Source organism: Halichoeres trimaculatus, unplaced genomic scaffold, assembly GCF_033239565.1.
Source record: "Halichoeres trimaculatus isolate MK-OKI-2021-1 unplaced genomic scaffold, fHalTri1.1 fHalTri1_scaffold_6, whole genome shotgun sequence".
NCBI classification, from domain to species: domain Eukaryota; kingdom Metazoa; phylum Chordata; class Actinopteri; order Labriformes; family Labridae; genus Halichoeres; species Halichoeres trimaculatus.
The window spans coordinates 24,747,514-24,769,297 of NW_027437184.1; the positions used below are offsets into that span (position 1 = coordinate 24,747,514).

The 21,784-nt window shown below is 40.1% G+C and overlaps 1 protein-coding gene across 3 annotated transcripts; it reads left to right on the plus strand.

The window, feature by feature from the left end:
- The first annotated feature begins 2,606 nt into the window (after window positions 1–2,606).
- kcnk4b (potassium channel, subfamily K, member 4b) lies at window positions 2,607–21,666 on the plus strand. Of its 3 annotated transcripts, none has more exons than XM_074672685.1 (8): window positions 2,607–2,744; window positions 11,570–11,696; window positions 11,966–12,242; window positions 17,514–17,628; window positions 17,757–17,917; window positions 18,001–18,187; window positions 20,337–20,479; window positions 20,591–21,666. In XM_074672685.1, coding segments are annotated over exons 1-8 (1,647 nt in total). In that variant the 5' UTR covers window positions 2,607–2,743; the 3' UTR covers window positions 21,227–21,666. The 3 variants fall into 3 exon arrangements, with proteins under 3 accessions (XP_074528786.1, XP_074528787.1, XP_074528788.1); XM_074672686.1 differs by lacking the exon at window positions 2,607–2,744 and adding an exon at window positions 9,879–10,039; XM_074672687.1 differs by lacking the exon at window positions 2,607–2,744 and adding an exon at window positions 10,105–10,233.
- The last annotated feature ends 118 nt before the right edge of the window (window positions 21,667–21,784 follow it).

A 21,784-nucleotide genomic window follows, 5' to 3' on the forward strand; every position in this document is an offset into this window, starting at 1 on the left:
TTCAGGACAAAAACTTTCTTAAAGGAGCTTTAAAGAGGGGGTGTTACGCATTTCAGTAGTTAACAGTTTATTAATATGTTTAATGCTCATGCTAAACATACAGATTATCAAACAGTGACACAGTCATATGTGGTATAAGTCCCTGAATCTGCTCTAAGCTGACCGTTCAAAAAGGGGAATGAAGTCTTCAAAAGACCTTCCCATAAGGATCTCTGAACTGGTTCAGGAAACATAGCTTTACCCTCTGACAGGCTTCTACAGGGCTGGCCAATCAGAGGGAAGGGGGTTTTTGAAGCAGGGGGCCTTAAAGAGACAGCAGCTTTAATGAAGTGATTGATGATGTGTAAAACAGAATTAACACAGACTGTCCAGTGAAGATGATCAATGCTCTGTATTCCTCTAGAACAACCCTATTGCTCAGGGTAAGAAGACAAATGAGGACTTGAGGGATTGGGGCCCCCTTTTTCCCCAATGCTACTTAAAGTTACAGGTAGGGTCTGCAGGAATTTTTGTTACTTGTTAGTAAACACAGCATTCAAACTAGGCCCCGCCTCCTTGGCTCAGTGCCAGCTGCAGCGCACACCCACAACCTTCGTCCATGACTATATGAACACACACTAGACCAACAACCAGCTGCAGCACCGTGTTTCTTCATGGGAAAGGCTCGAGAGATGTGCACCATACTTAGCATGCTAGCACAAGCTAATCACAGGTATTTGATACATAACAACTCACATCTCTCCTCGTCCCGTACTGCTCTTCAAGTTCCCAAAAGCAAGTGAAAGTCAAGCCAAGATTCACCCTCATTTAGGAAAAATCGCAATAGTTGCTCTGTGCTACGTCACTGTCCATCAATCATACTGAACTGGACAATTTTTGTTAAAAAATAAAAGTGGAGGTATTTTTTTAAAGAGCTAAGTAATGTGGCCACTGTTTAAGGCAGATGTGTCATCCCTGAAGTAAACCAATGCATAGGCTTACATATAGGTTTATCAGTTATGATGAAATCAGTTTAAAGAAATAAACTTGTGCAGACTCATGAAATAAACATCATTGTTATTGTTTGATGCATTTGGTGTTGTTGTTGTTGGTGGACGAATGCTTCCACTTTTTTCCCAGCACCTTCACACACCTCTCACCCATCAGCCTGAAATCTTCTCCCTCCTTTTCTCCCTCTCTGCCTGTCTACCTTTATGCCCTCTTTAGTTATGCTGACTTCCTCTTTTGGTTTAAAAGCTTTTCAGTACCAGGAGGGATTAGATTAAAGTGTAAAGTGGATTTCTTGGTAAAACGATCAGAGGTGTAACAGTGTCGGCTACAGGAGCTTCTTCTACTCCCAGACTTAAAAATGTGTTAAAGGGTTTTGCCGCCTGCAAGGTGTTTTTTTTTTTCTACATATAGGATGGATGGATCTAAATTTTGTGATAAATGCATAAAAGATGTTGTCATTCAAAGCCTGATGGTAAATCAAAATAAATAAATAATTGTAAAGTTATGCATCTGCAGAAAACTGGCAGCCACTCTTGAAAATAGGCATGGAGTCAAAAAATGCTAATAATGAAACTTAACTAACATTTTAAAGAGCTTGAACACTTCTATTTTTTTGAAGAGGAGAATAAAAACTGAATTTCCTGGAAATGTTTGTGCATGCTTGAAAAACAAGTTGTAGCTACTCTTGTGATCAATGTAGGGTTTTCGATAACCCGTATTCCAACTGATCTCACAAATACTGCTAAATAAAACCCAAAACTTTTAGTACCCACTGTATATTTATTAATTAATATTACTTCATTAAAGCATTACATATAAAATATGTGGATTCTTATATTAAGTTTTCAGACATGAGACAAACATTCATTTTGTTGTCACAGCCATAAATGCAGATGTAAAGCCTGTCAACAAACCAAAGGCGTGTGATTGGCTGAAACTTCAGGGGGCGGGACTTATCGACTGGCATGAAAAAACAACCCCACAACTTTAACTAGCAAAGCACACCAAGGTATATTGTGTCTATGGCTGATTTAAACTTGTTCTACTAAAAGATTGTATCATTAGTTAACTTGTACATTTGTGTCAGTTGTTTTTAATCTCTGTTGGTTTATGAAAATTATTCAGTCTATGTGATTAATAACTGGTTATATATGAACACAGAGAGTTTGTGGCTTCAAAGACTTGAGTAAAATGCTCTACTTTACACATTCACACATCCCTTCAAACAGAGGAAAAGCATTGTAATACTCTCATTTTCTTCGAAGTGCCTTTCATTGTGCTTCCACCACACAAATTAAAAAAATGTATTTTCCGACATTTTTACTGCATGTTTTAAGTGCATCTTCTGTTAAATGAGCAAAAGTTGCAGACGTTTGCTAACCAATCAATTTCCAGTCCAAGAAGTCCCTGCATCATCAAAAAGCAAGAGCAAGAGGCCTTAATTGAAAATAAAGTGCATATAATAGCGGTGTAGTCCTCCTCCCCCTCACATTTCTGCCTGTCCCCGCTTCCTCCCTCTCTTTTGTTTACTACCACCTGCCTTCACTTCTAATTGTGAGCATGTTTATCATCAGGTCAATCAATCGGAGCACGTTATTTAAGCTTTACTCCCTCTCTGATCTCTTTCCAAAACCTGTACATTGTCTTCACTCACTGGCTGGACTTAAAGTAACTTATCTTCAACCTGTTTGCCAACGAAACCCCTTAAATTTGAAGGACGACTGGAGCTGAAGCCAAGGATCGACCAGTGAGAAGTAAGGATGTTTTTTTTTTCTATTTCTTTGCATGACTGACCAAAAGTTGAAGGTTTTTCAAGGTTTCAAGCAAATGAGGCCTCTGTGCAGACAGCCGGAGGCAGAAATGTTCAATGTTGTAGAGTATATCCTTACTTAAAATGAGCATCGTTTACAGTAGACACTTTGTCATCATACATGCATTTATGAGTTTGTTTTAATGATTCACCAATGAGAAAGAGTCAGAGGAGTTTCCTGGCAGTGCAAAATGTTCAGAGGTTTTGCTTTTTCTGCAACATTTCAGGCTTCGGTCCTCTCAAAGGAACTCTGACCACTGCAACTCTCAGAATAAATATTCCCTCATTTGCACAAACCTTCCTCTGCTGCATTGTCTCATGATTTAAACATTCACTGAGGCCTCCGTTTCACCGCAGTTAGACTCTGATCTGTCTTCTCAAAAGAGAGGGGAGAAAGCAGCTGTCTCTCAGGTTGAATTGATGTAGCTAAATGTGTTAAACAGTTTATTTGGTAAGTGCATCGAATAAATCCAATTCTGCTGCTCAGCGATTAAAGATCGGGTGTAAAGTATTTGCAGAAGAAAGATGTCTTGAGGTCTCTCACCTCTTCAGATGCATCTGAGTATGGTGATGCTATAAAACATCATCCTGTGACTGCTCATTTCTCTCTTCCACCCATAAAAGAGGGAGAGATGTGCACCTTTTTCTCAGTGTTACATAATAGCCGTCGATCGACTGAAGCACATTTAGCTGAACAGCTTGAGAACAGGTCTATGAACTGCAGCTCTAATGTAAGCGAAGTGTGCAAAGTGGAGCATCTTGATTTTCTATAAGTGAAGGATAACATTAGGAACACTTGTTAATCTTTACCAGGCTATTGTATTTTATCTCATTTCCCCATAAAGTGTGTAATAAAACTGCTGTGGGTTGAATAATACAGCTTTTTTTCTCCCTGTTGATTTAAATGAAGCCTTTTGTTAAAAATAAAAATGATCAACTCTGCAACACTTTAGTCCTACTTTAATGTTATACTCCCTTTCAGCAGACTGTCTGCTACAATTTGGTGTTAGTTGCAGGTTTGTACCATAATTTGTTCCTGACAGTGTTGAAAATGATGATGACCCAGTACATATTTCATATTCAGGATCTTAGTATCCAGAATATTGCCAGGATCTGGATCGTACTTTAGCATCTGTCAGAAATTATGGTGACCTTGTCTTGTATTGTTTTGCAAAGCAATCCGACCATTAATGGTGGAGTTATATACACATATGGTGAAAACTGCCCTGTCTCACAATAATAAAGAATCCTTTAAAAAAATCCTAGCTCCAGTCGGTGATCCATATCACCTCCAAAATTTAATCACTTCTTCCTTATCCCAGTTTGGACATTTCTTGAAAGTTTCATCAAGACCCTTTGTCCTTTGATCCTTTGTTCACAGACAAACAAACAGACAAAGTCTCCCAAAAACACAACCTCCCTGGCAGAGGTAAAAATCTGAATTTAAAGACAGTAACATCAGCTCAAACAGCATTTGCCACATTAAGTGTCACACTGTGTAAGATATAACATATTTGATTAATTTAAAAAAGCATTAAAGGAAACTTGAAAGGACCTTTTATTCTGCTGCAACCACCTCTGCTGTCTGAGTCAGTGGTTACCAGAGAGGGGCTGAGTTCATCCTGGAGGTGAGATTTTTTGTATCAGAGTTTAAAATCTAATTTCGGTTGAACAATTTGCTTATTTAAATGAGTGTGAAAGCATCTTATGGTGCTCGGACCTAAACTCAAGCAGATTGTCTAAGAGTTGTAGTTTTAAGCCTTTCTGCATCAGCACCATTCATTGCTGCCAGAGTTTACTGCCTACTCCGAACAAAGCCTACCTTAGCTTTCCTGCTGTGCAAAGATTTCTCGGACTAAGATGCTGCTTGCTCATTTGAAACACCCTACCAAACCTTTAGTGAGTCTGAACATGTTGGCTACTGTACAAGTTTTTCCAATTTGTCTTTTGCGCCCCTGCTGGGACTCAGGCTGCAAACATGGGTAGAGCAGCTAGAAACTCTAACGCTGCATGGAGTCACATCTCTTTTTACCATTTCAGACCTCTAACATGACATTTTTACCTCCGCCAAGGAGGTTATGTTTTTGGGAGTTTGTCTGTTTGTCTGTCTGTGAGCAACATAACTCAGAAAGTAACAAACAGATCTTGATGAAATTTTCAGGAAATGTTCAAAATGGAATAAGGTAGAAATGATTAAATTTTGGAGGTGATCCGGATCACCGTGTGAGATAGGGCTGTTTTCACCATATGTGTATATAACTCCATGATAAATGGTCGTATTGCTTTGCAAAACAATACAAGACAAGGTCACCATAATTTCTGACAGATGTAAAAGTAAGATCCAGATCCTGACAAAATTCTAGATACTAAGATTTGGAATATGAAATATGTTCTGGGTCATCATAATTTTCAACACTGTCAGGAGACAAATTATTGTACAAACCTGCAACTAACACCAAATTGCAGCAGACAGTCTGCTGAAAGGGAGTATAACATTTCTAGATATTTTTTCCTAAGTAGTTTGGTCCCAACCTGTGGCCCTTTGCTGCACATTACTCCCCATTATCTGCCCTTCTTTTCCTGCTGTCTACCACCCTATCCTCTCCAAATAAAGACATAAAAAAGTGACGACTAACAGTAATCAAGTGACGACTAACAGTAATCTTAGCTTTCAAACCAGAAAGAAGTCAGATTATATCTGCGTTAAAAGCTACATGGTACAACTGCAGAGTGCTCCGTGGTCGATGACATGAACGTTTGCTGTTACAGATGTTTGACAGCTCGGAAAGACTGGAGAGAGTTGACACAGTGATGCGGCAGAGAGGCCTCACCCTCTCATCACTCTCTCATCACTCAGTCATGCTCAGCAGCTCCATTAACCACCACAACATGAAGTGATCTCTGTCTGCTCAACCAGGAAAACACCCTAGAGTGCCTCTCACCCCACTACCAAAACCACCAACAGAGAAGAGTTTAGTCAGACCCTTTTTTTTCTAGTTGTCCCTTATGAGCATGTTTTTAGCTCAAGAATCTCACATTTAACTGGACTTTCTCCTTCTCCTCTCTCCTCAAATGTTTGTGATAAAAGGACAAACCCACGCCCAGGTCCCTCTCTCCTTTCAGCTAAATATATTCCCGTGCTGTTACTGTCAGCGGTGGCTGCCAAAGTGGCGTGCCAGGGTTGTATATCAGGCTGAGGGGATGAGCTGAGTTATTGTTCAGAGCAAAACTTGGACCTGAAATTGGAGGTGGTACAAATAACAGAAGAAGGTCGCTCTGACAGGAGTAAACATCATGTAAATAAAGTCATCTTAATATTCACCTCCAAGTAAACAGACCACCTCTGAGTCTGTGTGTCAGGATTACATTTCCACTCCTTATTAAGGTAGAGTCTGCTGAATGGAGACGTCAAGGACGGTTTGACTGGTATTGACTGATAAGTCATCGTTTTGGTGCTGACATCAGTTTTTTTTATGATTGATTACAGAGATCAGTGCATTAGGTGATTATAGGCATTCATTTGATGAAAAAGGTCTCCTGGTATCAAGTTCCTGTCTGAGTTTTCCTTTAAATGCTTGTTTAGCTGAGTAATAGACTGATGGATCTGATCTCCCCAGACAGTGAGAGCTGGCTCTGGGTTTGTAGCAGTGAAGCATCCTGGGTATTTGCCTACTTGCCTTTATGATCTAAGGTTTCTGGCTGTGCTGACTTCATACTATAGCAGAATACCACACAAATATTCTCAGGGTCACTTTTGATAAGACATTAAAACACATTTACATAACAGTGAAAGAATAACAGCAGGATGTTTTTAGTGAAGATGATGTAGTGTCAGGAGGAAACATTTCTGTTTGCAAGCGTGAAACCAGGAAGATCATCACCTGATGATGTTATCGACTAAACATGGTGGATTGTCTCACACTCTATGCTCCCCACTATGGACTGTATAGGACTCATGAACAGAGCATCAACATCTTCACTGCAGACTGTAAACTGCTGCAGTATAGGTCATAAAGCCTGTCTCCTCTTTTATAACAGATGAAACATGGTTCAAAGTAGAAAGTTACAATAAACATGTTTTTTCTCAAACGTGCTTTCTGTCAAAGCAGGAAGCTCATATCATACTGATTCATGAGTGATCAGTTTTTATAGAAGTTTATTTTTAACACGTTATTTGATGCGACAAAAAGCGGACATGTAACATTAGGACTGACAACAAACACAGGATTCAACCGGCACCATTTACCAGACAAGCAAAGAAAAGAAAGATCAGTGTGTGAAACTGTAACCCACACTAACAGAGAGCTTCACATCGACATGGTGTCTGCCTGAGGGATCTTTGATGTGTTATCAGAAAGTTAAATGTGTGTCTTGGTCAGAGTACGGTGTGTAATTTCAATCCAGGTTGTGTTGTCGAGATGCTGTTTTGATTTCACTTTTTTTACACTTGGAGTGACGGAGGTAGGCTGTTCATAACGACATACAGCTCATAAAACTTCATTTTTTTTGCAGCACATAGGAAAGAGATTATGTTTTTGTCTGCTGGGGATGGATGGATACAACGGTGCAATGCTAAGAGACAAAACTGAGGGAATGACAACACCAGTTGATCAAACTCTGTTTAATCTAACAGACGAATAGCTTGACACTAAAGTGGGTTACTGTGCTAAACTGAGGTGAAATCTTTGTTTTGAGGTCTTTTCACTATTCGAATAGAAGTATGGAGCACTTTGATGGAAGCATTTAACCCAAAGCATGGATATACCTGAAACCCTTCGAGAACTGTGAACATGTATGTCAATTCATGAAGCATGGTCTGCATTGAAAACTTGTAGTTCCTCAATTGTAGCATTTGCCTCATTTCATTTGAGTTACATTTTTAAGCATTTACTTTCATTGAAAGGACAAAAAAAAGAGAGACAGGAAGTGTTGGAGGGACGTTGAGCAATCCATCTTGGCCTGGTGTTGAACCAGAGACTCCTGCAACTGTTTTAAAGTAGGGGAGACCGGGTATGGTTGTAACACTTCTTGCATCAGCACTTTCGACTCACTGAATTTTTGAGCCAGAGTTCTCAAACTTTAATGTAAAGTTCCCACATTGTTTACTACAAATGGCACCAATTAAAACATTTGGGAGAATATCACAGACTTCACCAGGTGATGTCAAGTAAATGGTGGTCCTTTGTTACAACCATCCCCACTACCAGGGTAGGTTGTAACACATGCTGAGGTAAGTTGTAACAGACAAAAAAGCAAAAACAGAGGTTACGCCCCTCAAAAAGAGGTTTATTGAAACAGAACAAACCAGAACAATGTCTCCGTGGCTGACCGTGACTCACTTCCTGTTTGACTTGAGTTCATCCTTAACAGTATGTATGCTGAAACATTACAATGTAGCTGTGCAAGGAACACATAACAAAAACTTTCCTCCGGCCCTCTGAGAAAACCTTGCTGCTGCTTCGGTAACGTACAGTGGGACATCACTGGACCCTCAGCTTCTGCAGTGATTTGTAGTAACATGGCAGATCCTGTGAGCCTTCGTGACTGATCTGACTGACTTGTCATCCTTTGTGACGTCATCAGATGCTTTTTTAAAAACACCTGCAGGCACACCTCTGCCAGTCTTTGTCTTTCCCTGTCTTAACATTATTAAAATCAAGAAAATGTTCTTAGTTGTACATAAGGGGATGTAATACTTTTTATAGATGTGTTACAACCATCCCCACTTGTCAGCCAGTGTTTAGCTAGCTGTATTAGCAAAGTGGATTAAAATTAGCATGGGAGAAATACATCAATTTTTTCCTGAAAAACTACAATTTATTCTGATATACGTCCAGTGGTTTTATCTGGAATATTATAAGTACTGAACAAAATATAGTCTTAGTCAAAAAATTTACTCTTATGTCAAAACCTTTTTTTTTTCTCTATAGAATCTACATGCAGCTGTTTCCAGCACTGACAATCACCATGTGTGATCAGGGTGGAAGTGGGTAAATACTGAAATGATCATGTGACTCCTATCTGATCCCTGGGTGGTGGAATTGGTGGTGTTACAACCACACCCGATCCCCCCTATTGCAGTTACATATGAAATTGAGTTGCTAAATTTTAGATGAGGATCTCGAATGGCACTTGTAGCTTACAATGAATTACAGTGAAATAAGACATTTGCAAAATACAAGACTTTGCAAAGGGAATCCTTTGGCATTGACACAAAATATGACTTTATTCTAAACTAACATGTTATGTAATAGATCAATGTTGTAGATGTTTATAAGATAAAACCTTTGAGTACAACTGTATCACACTGCAACGTCAGGTGAAAACACTCCTCTTATATGGATTTGATTAAATTAGTGTGTTAGAATAAACTTCTGATACCAGTAAAAGAAAATCTGAGTCCTGGTCTGACTGGAACATGAGTGAGAGGAACAGAGTTTGATTTGGTCTCCTGGATCTGTCCACGAAACCTTATCCAGACTGTGCACACACACACACACACACACACACACACACACACACACACACACACACACACACACACACACACACACACACACACACACACACACACACACACACACACACAGAACTGTGGAGCAGCAGCACTTCTGTCAGGCAGCTTGTGAGAAAGATGGGATGCAGAGATCATGGGTGGCTGAGCTGGCCTCACTCTGCAGAGTCTGCAGTTAAACACCAATCAGAGCAGCGAGAATGTCATTACATTTCTCACAGGGAGGTATCGAACACAACTGTGAGTGCGGCACATGCTGCTGTATGATGCACATGTTGAAATTATAACACTTAAATAAAGTGGCACGTGGTTTGGCCTCAAAAACACTGATCATATGTGAAAATTAAAATCTGATCTGGAGTCTGAAAAGACAGAAAATTTCACAACCACCATCATCATCATCATCATCATCATCATCATGACAGTCTTCTGCTGTGCTCCCCCTCTTCCCCTCTTCCTCCAGCTCACTCCCTCACTCCTCATAAAGTCACTTTGATGATCTCCTTCTCCTGTGCGCTCAGCAGCAGCAGCCTCCCTCCTCACCCTCATTCAGGCACACACCCATGCATGCTCACACACACTCACACAGGCACACACACACACACACACACAGGCACACACACACACACACACAGACACGCTTGTTGTCTGCGGCTGCATGAACTCATGAAACACTCTGCATGAGTCGACTGCTCCTCTGGACTCTTATGATTCTTCATTTTGAGGTAAGGCTGCCTGGCGCGTTGGTCAGTAACGTCCATCCCTTGGACCCAGAGGGACTCTAAGTGGTGATAAAACTGGATCACTACCGCTAAGGCTTGGCTGCAGTAGCAGTATTGGTACTTAATGCAGCCCACATTATAATTTCCTTTTGTCTAGTGGAGTATTATCCGTCTGGCTTTGTTTGGCACAGTCTAAGGTACGTTTACAGTAGATTAACTGCATATTAGATGAGCACTGTGATGCATCTTCTTTGTTTTGTCATGATAGACGCTGGTGGAGCTGAAAACACACTCAAATGTTTTTGTTATCTTTTTTAACTAATCTGGTGTTGCAAACTGAATTGTGCTTTTGAGGAAATTCATGAATTACAAGTGCATTCTTACTGTTTTGTGGTGTCATTTTAAGTACAAAAGCAGGAAGTGTATGCAAAAAAAAAAGGAAAGAAGAAAAAAAAGCTTTTAAAGTAACCTAAAACAAAATCTGATCATGACTTTTTTGCATGCATTGCTGAATACCGGCTGCAGGGTATTCAATCCAGTAAGTGGTTGATCACTTTGTGTTTTCCCAGCAGCTGTAAAACTGTTTGAAGAGCCAGTGTATATTTTGCTGTCACAGTGTGACAGTTTATTGCTCTAATTTTGGATCCGGACCAGCTGATCTGCTGAGTTAAGAGCTGCAGTCACCAAACTTTAAGAGATGGCAGATTTCTTTTTTTCTCTTTCCCCTCCCCTCATCCTGGCCAGGTCTGGCCCAGTGAGGCAGAGAGATGAATTAAAGTGGCAGATTGTCTGCTCTTAAATGACAAAACCCTCCCCTCTTAAATCATTCACCAAACTCCTGGGGCCAAAGGGAGCGTCTGGCACATCCATCAGTTACCCAACTACGGTGCGTTAGCAAGGTCAAGATGCACCAGAGTGCAGTTTGAGTTCAAAACGAAAACACTTTTTGACTTTAGCTGGCACAAAACATCAGGTCTGTCTGAGGGATCGGCTGCTGTAGCTTTCACAGAAATATCTTAAAGACTTTTCCACGTCTTTAACTGGCATCACCTTCACTTTACCTTTACCCACGGCAGGAATCTTCTTTTAAAATGAGGCATCTCTCTTTTCCCTCATCCTTGGTTTAACCCGGTGAGGGGAATACCACAGTTTATCACCTGTCACCACGAATAGGTAGAGATAATGTCTCATGATCAAGACAAAAAACAACAGGTGGCGTTGGTTCAACATGTGTGACACCGTCATGCCTGAACGCTTCACGTTGTTGTTGACTGTCATCCTCATCACTGTCAGCTTTCATGTTTGTTGGGAAAGTTTTGTTGGACCTCTCTTTACACTGTTGTCAGAAATGCTCTGAATGCTGGTTTGTAAAAGAGATGTGGTTTTAGGAACTATGTTTTCCCTTTTTGAAGATTACTGAAGTCACCACATTTCTTCAGACTGTAAAAAAAAGTTCATTGCAACATCAAAAATATTTAAATATCATGTGCATTATTCTTGCTAAGATAAACAAAGATGTGTTTTTTTCTCTAGTGCCTCCTCCCTCAGAGTGTGAGGCGGACGGCCTCCCCAGTGGATACGGATCGAGGGATTCGATCCTAAAGCCTGGGGAGAAGGACTGGAAAAGAGGAAAGCGTGGGCACCTACAGGCGATCAGCAGGTAACCTCGCTATGATTAACTTCTCTGTATTCATTCGCATTCAAAGCTGCTCCTGCAGCCACATCTGCTCAGTGTCAGGCCAGCTGATGGGTGTTTTCTCTGCTACTGTATGTTGCATTAACAGTGTGGCAGCCGTGTGGTGAGGCCTGAGTCCACTAAATGCCTCATGTACAGTCAACAGCCTGCCTGCAGCAGGCGTGTGTGCAGCTGTTCAGTCTCTGTGGTCAGAGAGAAAAACCCTCGTGTCTGTGTGGTTTCTGATGTTTCAGCTGCAGCAGCTGGGACCCCAGTCACACCAGCACCGAGGCTGGCAAAGGGAAGCAGCAGCCTGTGTTCGGGCTGGGCGGAGGTGCATCCATGCGTTGCTCCACGTTGCTCGGCATCCTCACCGGGGTGCTTCTGTACCTGGTGCTGGGAGCTGTGGTGTTTCGTGCCCTGGAGGCTCCACTAGAGATGGACAAACACGTGCAGCTGCAGGACGTACGTAGGGAGTTTTTGATGAACTTCACCTGCATCGGCCCTGAAAACCTGCAGAGACTAATAGAGGTACAAAAGAGCTTCTCTTTCTATGACAGTAATCATTTGGGATATCGAAGTAATAAATGAAGGAGGATAGATTTCCTGACTATCTTTCTCTGTCAGACTGTTACTCTGCTTCACTTTTCCTCCGATCTCTAGTGGGCGGGGTATTATGGTCTGTAACGCCTAGGGATGGGTACCTTTCATGTTTGAAACAATACGGTACCGATGCCTTGTACCTGGCATTTGGTACTGAACGGTACCAATTTTCGGTACTTTTTTGTATTTATGTGGTAAAAATTATTATTTTTAAAATAATAAAACCTTATTTTTTTACAATTTAACATATTAATTCTCCATTATATATAAACTTGCAGTGCTCCATTCATGTCCAGCATGGAAAATCCCCTACTCTTCCACTCACTGTCACAAGGATGCATATAGGTACCTAAACATGGTACCTTTCGATTTTGTGTGAATCAGTACCCGGTACGTTTGACTCTGAGTTCGGTCGGTACCTATAAAAGTACCTAATTCGGTACCCATCCCTAGTAACGCCACATTATGTAATAATGCCCCAATATGTAATAATGTAACAAATTTTGACTTCATTATGTAATAACACCACATTTCATAATCTGCCGTATTTTGTAATAAAAATCTTGAACCCAATATGTAATAAACTTTGTCGCATAATGTAATAAGTTCTTACTTATCGAATGCAGGAACCCACATTTGGTAATAGTGATGCAATATGTAAGAACTTTTACATAATGTGGCAAAGTTAGTCATTTTTGTGTTCAAGAATTTTGTTACAAAATGCAGCAGATTATTACAAACAGCGTTCTTACATAATGAAGTGCAAATTGAATACAATATTCCATATTAGGGCATTATCACACAATGTGGCGTTACATGGTCCACTTGTGTTTGCATGGGCTTGGGCTCTCGCCATAAACTTTGAGCAAATGATGAGATCTTTCTCAGGTTTTGGTCACTTACGGACCTTCAAATGAATGAATAGTTTAACGTAATTTCTTTCAGTTCAAAGCATCATTAAATTCATCTTCTGAAGCTCCATTTAGGAGAATTGTTTGGATAACCTTTGTATAATGTATGCTAATTAGTGTTTAGATGAACTCACAGGCTTAAATAAAGCTACACTGTAAAACCTTAATTAGTAAAATTACAGTAACACAGCTCATAATGTGTTAGAAAGAAAATCTTTAGATAGTAAAAGGACAGAGTAATCTGTTGTAAACTTTGGTAAATATCTGTAAAATAATCTTTCCAGGTGTTTAACTCTTTTAGTCTAGCACACAATTAATAAAGCTTAACTTATACCAATCAAGTTAAATGATTTTGATACTCTCATCAGATTTCTACAGTGTTTGGCTCTGTACTGACTCTATTTGTGACCCAGTGGAGTCCAGGGAGCAGGTGTTTTTACAGGGGCTATGTAAGGATAGGTCATCTCCTCCATGTGTATGCATGAAAACTGATCCATGCATAAGTTGAAAGTTACGAGCTGGGCTGAACTCAGTGCATCAATGACAAGATGTTTGTTCTCGCTCCAGAAAGAAACTTGTAAAATACAGTTTTAGCTGCAAAGTGATCTAGATGTGTTGGCTGACATTTCCTGAGAGGTTAAATTAGGACTGAGGGATTGGACGGAAGTAAACAGTCAAAGAGGGCAAGTGTTCAAAGTGAGATGATGAAATAAACTGGTTGACACATTTCTTTACCACGTGTCAGCAAGTTACTCAGGACAAGACTTCAAAGACAGAAGCTGCACAACTAAAGCAACACATTCCATCATAGAGGTGTTTGTGCTATCAGCTCATTACAGAGTGGCTCTTCATCCAACCAGCAACTTAAGCATCTGATAAACAAAGGTTAGTCAGTTAGCTCATGCTATCCCAATGCCCCCCCCCCCCCCCCCCCCCAAAAAAAAAATAAATAAATAAATAAATCTGAATCAAATGATTATGAATGAAAACAGAAAACACTGTAACTGAAAATGTCTTTTACTGTTGAACCCATCGTATCTTATTCTGCTTTCGCAACTTGCTTACAATCTTAGCTGCTTCAAATTTTAGAGATGGCATCAAATAAAAGCTCCAGGATTAGTTAGCCGCATACAGACAACCTGGAAGTGAAAAAAAGAAAAGAGCTGTATACCTCACTCTCGGAGAAATGTTAGTAGAGGTACTGGTAAGTTTGAGTTAACCAGCTAAAGTTAAAGAAACATGCTGCCGCTGACAATCTGCTAACTTAATCTCTGAGTAATACCCAGGCTAATGGCTAAAATACACCGGATGCGTCCGCAGTGCGTCTCCGCTCCTCTCACAGGATCCGTTCTGTTGCGTTCCGTCTGCGTGGCTGGTCCGTTGTGTTGCAGGTCATACACAGCCATAAACCTGCGTAGGGACAATCGAGCGGTACAGGAAGTCGTGACCGGAAACTACCTTAAAAGAGCCAGTGACTTTCAAAATAAAACAGACTGTGTAAAAAATCAGTTCGTTGCTAGCTTGACTACGATGATTAACGGACATAATGAGCGGAGCCAGACCACGAGTTCACAGGTTTGAGGTTTTACAGCACAAATGACTGAAGAGCGACTTATCAATGGAGAGAGAAGCGCGGGAACTCCTCGGTCTCGTGACTCCAGCTGTCTGTCAGTTACTCTGCTTGTCGGACTGAACACGCAGCCGGCGTCAGTTGTCAACGCAGTTAAGACGCAGAGCAAGTCGCACTGCAGACGTATGTGGTTTGTTTCAGGCGTAAGGTGCCACCGAGCTAGCAAGCCAGTGCTAGTCTCTGTGGACTGTTTTGCCTTTGAGTATTAGTATTTCATTAAGACTGAATTCCATATTGTCCTCAGTCAAGCTAACAGGTGCAAAGCGGCTAACTGGTGAGAGTAAGACAGAAAGAGGATACCTACTGAGGCACAAAAGGGAAAACTGAGTTTTTGGAAGTGCACTGAACAAAATATAGCCAGAGAACACTTCATTTTTTATACCTATCCATCCATAATAAATAAATAAAAGAAACAAAAAAAAGTAACTCATGCAAAACATTGCAAGGTGTGAAGCTAGTTGGAGGCATGCTTGATAAGAAAATCTTAAGGGTTAAAATAATTATAATAAAAAGCAGATTTTTTTTTGTTTGTGTTCAAATTTCAGATCCTTTTTTTTTCTTTTTTTTTTTTAAGTATCTTGCTCTTTCTGTTATTTGAATGTTAATGTGTTACTGCCTTTGAGCGTTTGTCAGGTTTGGTTATCAAAACAGCAAAAAAAAAAAAAAAAAAAAAAAAAAAAACACCTGCATGGAAATTCAGCTGACATCCACTCTTAGATGTATAAATGTGAAAACAAATCAGAACAGGTGTGAGCTTAATGACATCAAAACCCCAGTCGTCTTATTCCTGACTGAAGCAGGCAGCTGTGACAGCGCCATGCTTCAGATGTTCCTGTTTTACAAGTGGCATTGTGGGTCTTGTTTCAATGAACCATAGTCAGCTGATGTGTCAACAGGTCCTCAATCCTCCTCCTCCTACAATCTGTTCTCAGCGTTATCTGAGCCATCACCCACCACATAATGCTCCTGTGGCTGTAAATCTTGTCGTTGATCATTTTTGGGTCAGTTGTGATCGTGATGATCCAACAAACATGTTTCTGATAAAACTGTGAAAATCAACACCTGGTTAATGAGCAAAATTTCAATTTTTTGATGACTCGGCTTGATTTTTGGGAACTTCTGTCAAGAACTTTCTTGTGGAAACTGCGAGAAAACTTCAATCAAAACACTTAAAGTGTGTATTTCTGATGCTTACTGTCAGAATTTTCCTTCAAAATGTATTGACTTTATGTTTTTTGTATTAATCATTAAATTGTACAATCCAAGTGATAGATGTACATTGGACAAAAAAACATAAAGACTTGACACAGCATAAGATGAGAAGGACCACAGTGCAGTGTCCAAAAGACAGGTAAATAAACTGAGATAAGAAACAAAATGCGGAGGAGAAACAAGAAAATTAAGGACATCAGTTATCCAAAAATTAGATAATCAGATTAAAACTAAATTTTATGTCCTTTTAGTTTATTTATTTATTATGAAATTCTATATCATAGGGAAAAAACTCCAAACATTGATCACAATGGTGAACCTTTATATAATCAATCCCGTTGTTATTATGTTATTTCATTATATTATATTATTATCAGCTGTTGATATTGTGATGAGAGTCAGGGCCAAACCAGGCCATCCAGGATGAGATGGGTTATTATTATTTTTTTTTTTACCAAACTTTCAAGAACTTTCTGAAAGTTCTGGAAACTTCTTCTGAAGTGTTTTCTCCTCTTTCTAAGATGTTGATTCTGATAATAGCTTCTCTTTTGAATACCTTAGTTTCTGTAGAGACAAAAAGTGTTTGAATTACATATTTCTTTTTACAGTGACCAAAGATTGGATGAGACACTTTATAGGCAAGACAAATTTCTTAGATGTGCTTGTAAATGTTGTAATTCAAAAGATTAATTAATGTTCCAAAACTTTGAAGTTACTACAAAAATCCTTATGTGAATTGTAAGGATTTGAACAAAGATTGAAAAAGAAATAGCCATAAGTGCTGTTAATTCCCCTTCCAATTGAAAACACGGTGTTGAAGTTTATCATATCACTTAAATAACTGAGATGAAACTGTTTAAGTTGAGATGAACCCATGCAGCAGTGTGAATTCAGCCGACAGCCTCTGTCTCTGTCATAAACTCATTAGAGCTGATTATGTCTGCAGAGACCACACTCAGTCTATAATTCAGAGTTAACAAACGGTTTCAAGTACCAACAAGAGCTCAACTGTTAATGGATCAGAGAGTCTGATATTCTGCGCTGGCACCAGTTTGTTTCACTCAGGACTGAATGAGTCGTCACTTCATTGTTGCAGACTTGCCTGAGCAGATACAATGACGATGCAGTTTGGGCGCACTACTCTCATTATCAAAGGGCCCAAACCTCTGAGTCCCTATGCAACCTCCGGCTGATCACTTTAACTCTGTCTATACAGCATGAGATTCTTTACTGTCAGGGGTAAAGCTGACATTAATAGAATATTCTTCACCATGTGATTTAACTCAGAGTAGACATAAAAAGTAGAGGCACAGAGAGTTAATGAATTTTATTTATCAGTGTTTATACCATACCCGATGTTACTCCTGCATTTGTCCCAGTTTGGCTGCCCTAGTCTGAGCAAATCCCTGTTTCCTGAGAAATTAACTGGTCTCTGTGTGTTCACAGGAAGTGGTGGATGCTATGGGTGCAGGTGTGGATCCCAACAGTAACAGCACATTTGTCAGCCAATGGGATCTGGCCAGTGCCTTTTTCTTCTCAGGGACAATCATCACAACCATCGGTGGGTGAAGAGTTAAACTAACAAGGTCATCACAAAGAGGAGATCCTGGTTAAACATTTGTGATCTGCACAGTTAAGACAAACTTATCTAATCTGCTGTTCATTGACCTCTGACCCTTATGTGCCCAGGTTTTGGAAACATCTCCCCAAAGACAGAATATGGACAGCTGTTCTGTATTTTCTACGCCCTGGTGGGAATCCCAATGTTTGGTTTCCTGCTGGCTGGAGTTGGAGACCATCTGGGTACTGGACTGAGGAAAGCTGTCCTCAAAATAGAGACTCTCTTCCGGGTCAGATCCTAAACACACCTTCATATTCTTCATTTTCTTGCACTGTATTTACTGAACTGTGTATTTTTTTCTCTTTTGGGCAGAAATGGAAAGTAAGTCCAACCATAGTACGAGTGATCTCAGCCGTTCTGTCCATCCTGCTGGGCTGCCTCCTCTTCGTTGCAGTGCCTATACTGGTTTTCCAGGAGGTGGAGCAGTGGAGTCTGCTGGAGTCAGCCTACTTTGTAGTTATCACTCTGACAACAGTGGGCTTTGGAGACTACGTTGCTGGTATTTACATATTTTTTTCTTAAATAATCAAATTCAGACAGCAATCCAAGTTATGTTCACATTCTTGGAAAATGAGTATTCCAACGCCTCAGTGAGTATCTTAATGAAACTGTAACTAAGTTTAATAAAACTCTGGGTCTCAAACTTGATGTAACATGCTATTTATCATACCATCAAACACAAGAAAAGGATTTAGATAAAAACACAGAAGGGAAAATAAAACTTTAATAGCAGGTTTCCAGAAGCTTCCCCGCTGGCTTCAGCCTTACCCACCTTTCACCTTACACTTATAAACACTCAGATAGTTGTGAAGACAAAGTGCTACAAGCTAGCCCTGTCAGAGTTTGGATCATTCATTTAAGAACAGAAAGGCTAGCAGTAGTATTATACCCAATTAACAAACAAAAAAGTATCAAACTACATTATTCAAAATATTTTCTCTGGATGACTATTTACCTGTGTATTTTTTGATTTTTTTTTTGTTTTGTTTTGGTTTAGTTAATGATTTGTGACAGAGGGGCAGATATTAAAAGATAAGTCTACTTTCTTCTCCTTTTTCATTCAGAATGTGAGATTTCATGTTTGTCTAATTTTCCTTAATTTAGTTAGTTAGTTACACTGCAAAAAAAAAAACCTAAAATCTTTATGTCTGAGTGTTTTTGTCTTATTACAGAGAGAAATGTCTTTTTGGACCTGATATGAGCCACGTTCACTGGACCAGTCCAGTGTCTAATTTCAAGTTATCTACAGAAAAAAATAAGGCCTGAATTGATCGAAACAAGTGAAAAAATCTACCATTGTGGTAAGAGAAATGTGCTTGACAAGTCTAGAGTAATGTCTTAATACAATTACATTTTTCTTACCCCGCTGGTAAGTTTTTTTTTTTTTACTCATTACAAGCAATTCAGACCTCATTTTTGTCTTTAAATAACTTGAAATAAGCACAAAAACACTTTTCTGGACTGGTCAAGTAAATGTGGCTCATATTTAGTCAAGTAAGACAAAAGCACCTGGTAAGATTTCATTTCATTACCGTGTAGGGTTTGATGACTCATACATGTTGCTCTTTCATTCAGCTTAACCATCGTATAAACATGTGACTACAGGTCAGAAGTAATGAAACAGAAAGGCCTTCTTGAATTGTTGATTGGCGGGACATAGTAGTAGTAAGCAGAAAAATGTGAAGCTCCTGTCAGGAACTGCATTCAAATTTCCAATCTCTTTGCTCATCCTGTATCTTGATAAATCTCATCCTGTTTTCTAAATGTTTCTCTTGCTGTAAACATTTGCTGTGGACAAAGTTAAAAAGGTTTATTTTTGTCACAGTGCTGTTCATCAAACCATGCGACACCCACCATGTCCAGTGGAAGCAGAGGCAGGCTTTAAATGATCTAGAAATGCTCAGTCTCATCCCTGATGATCTGTTTTGTTTTTGTGGCTCACATAGAGACTCCAGTATGGACTTAATTTCATTTCATAACTAGATAAATACCAGAATAAGGTTTAAGTAGAATAGAAATGTTATTCATGTTCACAGTACTGGAGCAGAGGTAATGTTTCAGCAGCTAATGTGGTCAGTGCTTTGGTGTATAGGGGTAACAAAATGCTGAAAAAGTAAACGAGAGCAGTAAATGTGTGCTGCATTTTAGAATCACTTAACCCATCCTGAGCACAGTCAGAACTGTGAGCTGGACTCAACCTAACCAGAGGTTCACAGTGTAGACCAGGGGAGAGTCTCCACAGAGCAAAGGCATAAAGAAAACAGAGGGCATTTCGTCATCACTTCGTATGCTTCAGTTTACAAAGAAAAAATGACCCATGTTAATAATTCAGCATCTGACATGGACTTGCTTTATATTCTTGCAATTTTGTTGAATGTATTTAATTCTACATGAGTTGCATGTGCAGTTTAATTAGTCCCTCATAAATATGTCTGTCAGTTGTGATACATTAAGTTTACTTAGTGCAGACATTTTTCAATTATCTCATAAATTATTCAATGTTTTTCGTCTTGTCGGAGATGAATTATTGACAATGTCGTCTGATAAAAGTATCCCCAGTCGTAAATGTTTATATAGGAGAGAAGAGGAGAGGATGGCTGTATGCATGTGTTGCTGTTGTTTAATGTTGCTTTGTCTCCGTGTCAAAGGCGACTCAGGGAATGAGGGCAGTGACCACTGGTACAAGCCTCTGGTGTGGTTTTGGATCCTGCTGGGCCTCGCCTACTTTGCGTCAGTCCTGACTATGATTGGAAACTGGCTTCGAGTTTTATCCAAGAAAACAAGAGCTGAGGTGCTTCTTTTTTTCTTCTTTATCATCAGCCTCCTCTTCTTCTCTCATGTCTTTGTGTTTCATCTCCACCACTTCCTGTCCATTATCTCTGTTTTCATTCCTTCTTCTTAGATGGAGGAACTACGAGCCCATGCCACGGACTGGACCCAAAACATCCAGAACATGTCAGTGGATTTCCGCATCCCAGGGAAAATCGATGACCCCTTCAAGCGCCGTCGGAAAAAGCGCCGTCATGGCCCTCGCAGCCATGGTCACAGTGTATCAGCTAACGGCGTCCCTGAAGACAACCAAGAGCAGCGTGATGATAAAACAGAGTCTGGATCTTCTTCCTCCTCCTCCTCCTCTTCAAATGAATCAGAGTCTGAATCAGAACCGGACTCTCAGGCCACGCAGACGGAGCGTGTCCCGGAGGAGAAAACACCAGAGCCTGTAAAGGAGGAACCTGTTCCAGACCCTCACCTGTCCCAGCCTCTGGACTACTTTGGAGAGAACCTCGCATTTATTGATGAGTCTTCAGATACTCAGAGTGCTAAAGTACATTTAGGTCCTCTGCTGGACTCAACGCAGTCCAACTCTCGATCTGGTCAGCCTAAGAGGAGACGCCATAGGAGACCGATCCCACAGAGAAGCCCCAGAGCCAACCGCCTAAGCCAGGGCAAGAAGGAGCCCAATGGAAGTCCCAAACCACTCCCAAATCTACCACTGAAGCCCCAAGCAGACTACAGATCTTCCACTGCACAAGTATAGACTTCAGAGAAATGAGACGGGTTTAATGCTGCAAGTAATTTGTGCATCAGTTCAGCTTTATTTCAAACATTTAAAATGTTGCAGAAGCCTTAGCTACACGTGGTTTGCATTGAATGATCTTTGCATGTGAGTGTGTATGCCCCAGAGATGATGAAGTGATTTTTATGTTCATGGGAAGTTACTGCTCTCTACTGGACTGGATCAGAAATGCACTACACCCCTGAAAATGAGGGAGCTGCCTTTGAAAAATCATAAAGCCACTCAGTCACATAGTAGAGAGGTTGATCTGATATGAGACAGTCACTTTAAATCCTGCCAACATTAAACAGGTACTAAATCGGCTCTCACGCTCTTTTGGTGTGAGGAAAGTTTTTTAAACACTATGAGCATCAACGACACTTGCATTTTGTTTGCGAAACGGAGGAATCCTACTGTAATGAAGACACATAATAAAATGAAATGAAATTTGTAAGATTATGCAACACTTTGTCTTGCAGGTGTGTAATATCGCTACAATTACTTGGCTCCTTACAGGTTCAGCTCTGTCCATCACAAAAT

Bases quoted from the DNA above. Each gene is read 5' to 3' on its own strand.
- kcnk4b (XM_074672685.1), top strand. The intron at 17,918-18,000 runs GTCAGATCCTAA...TCTTTTGGGCAG, and splicing joins AAATAGAGACTCTCTTCCGG to AAATGGAAAGTAAGTCCAAC. The intron at 20,480-20,590 runs GTGCTTCTTTTT...CCTTCTTCTTAG, and splicing joins CCAAGAAAACAAGAGCTGAG to ATGGAGGAACTACGAGCCCA.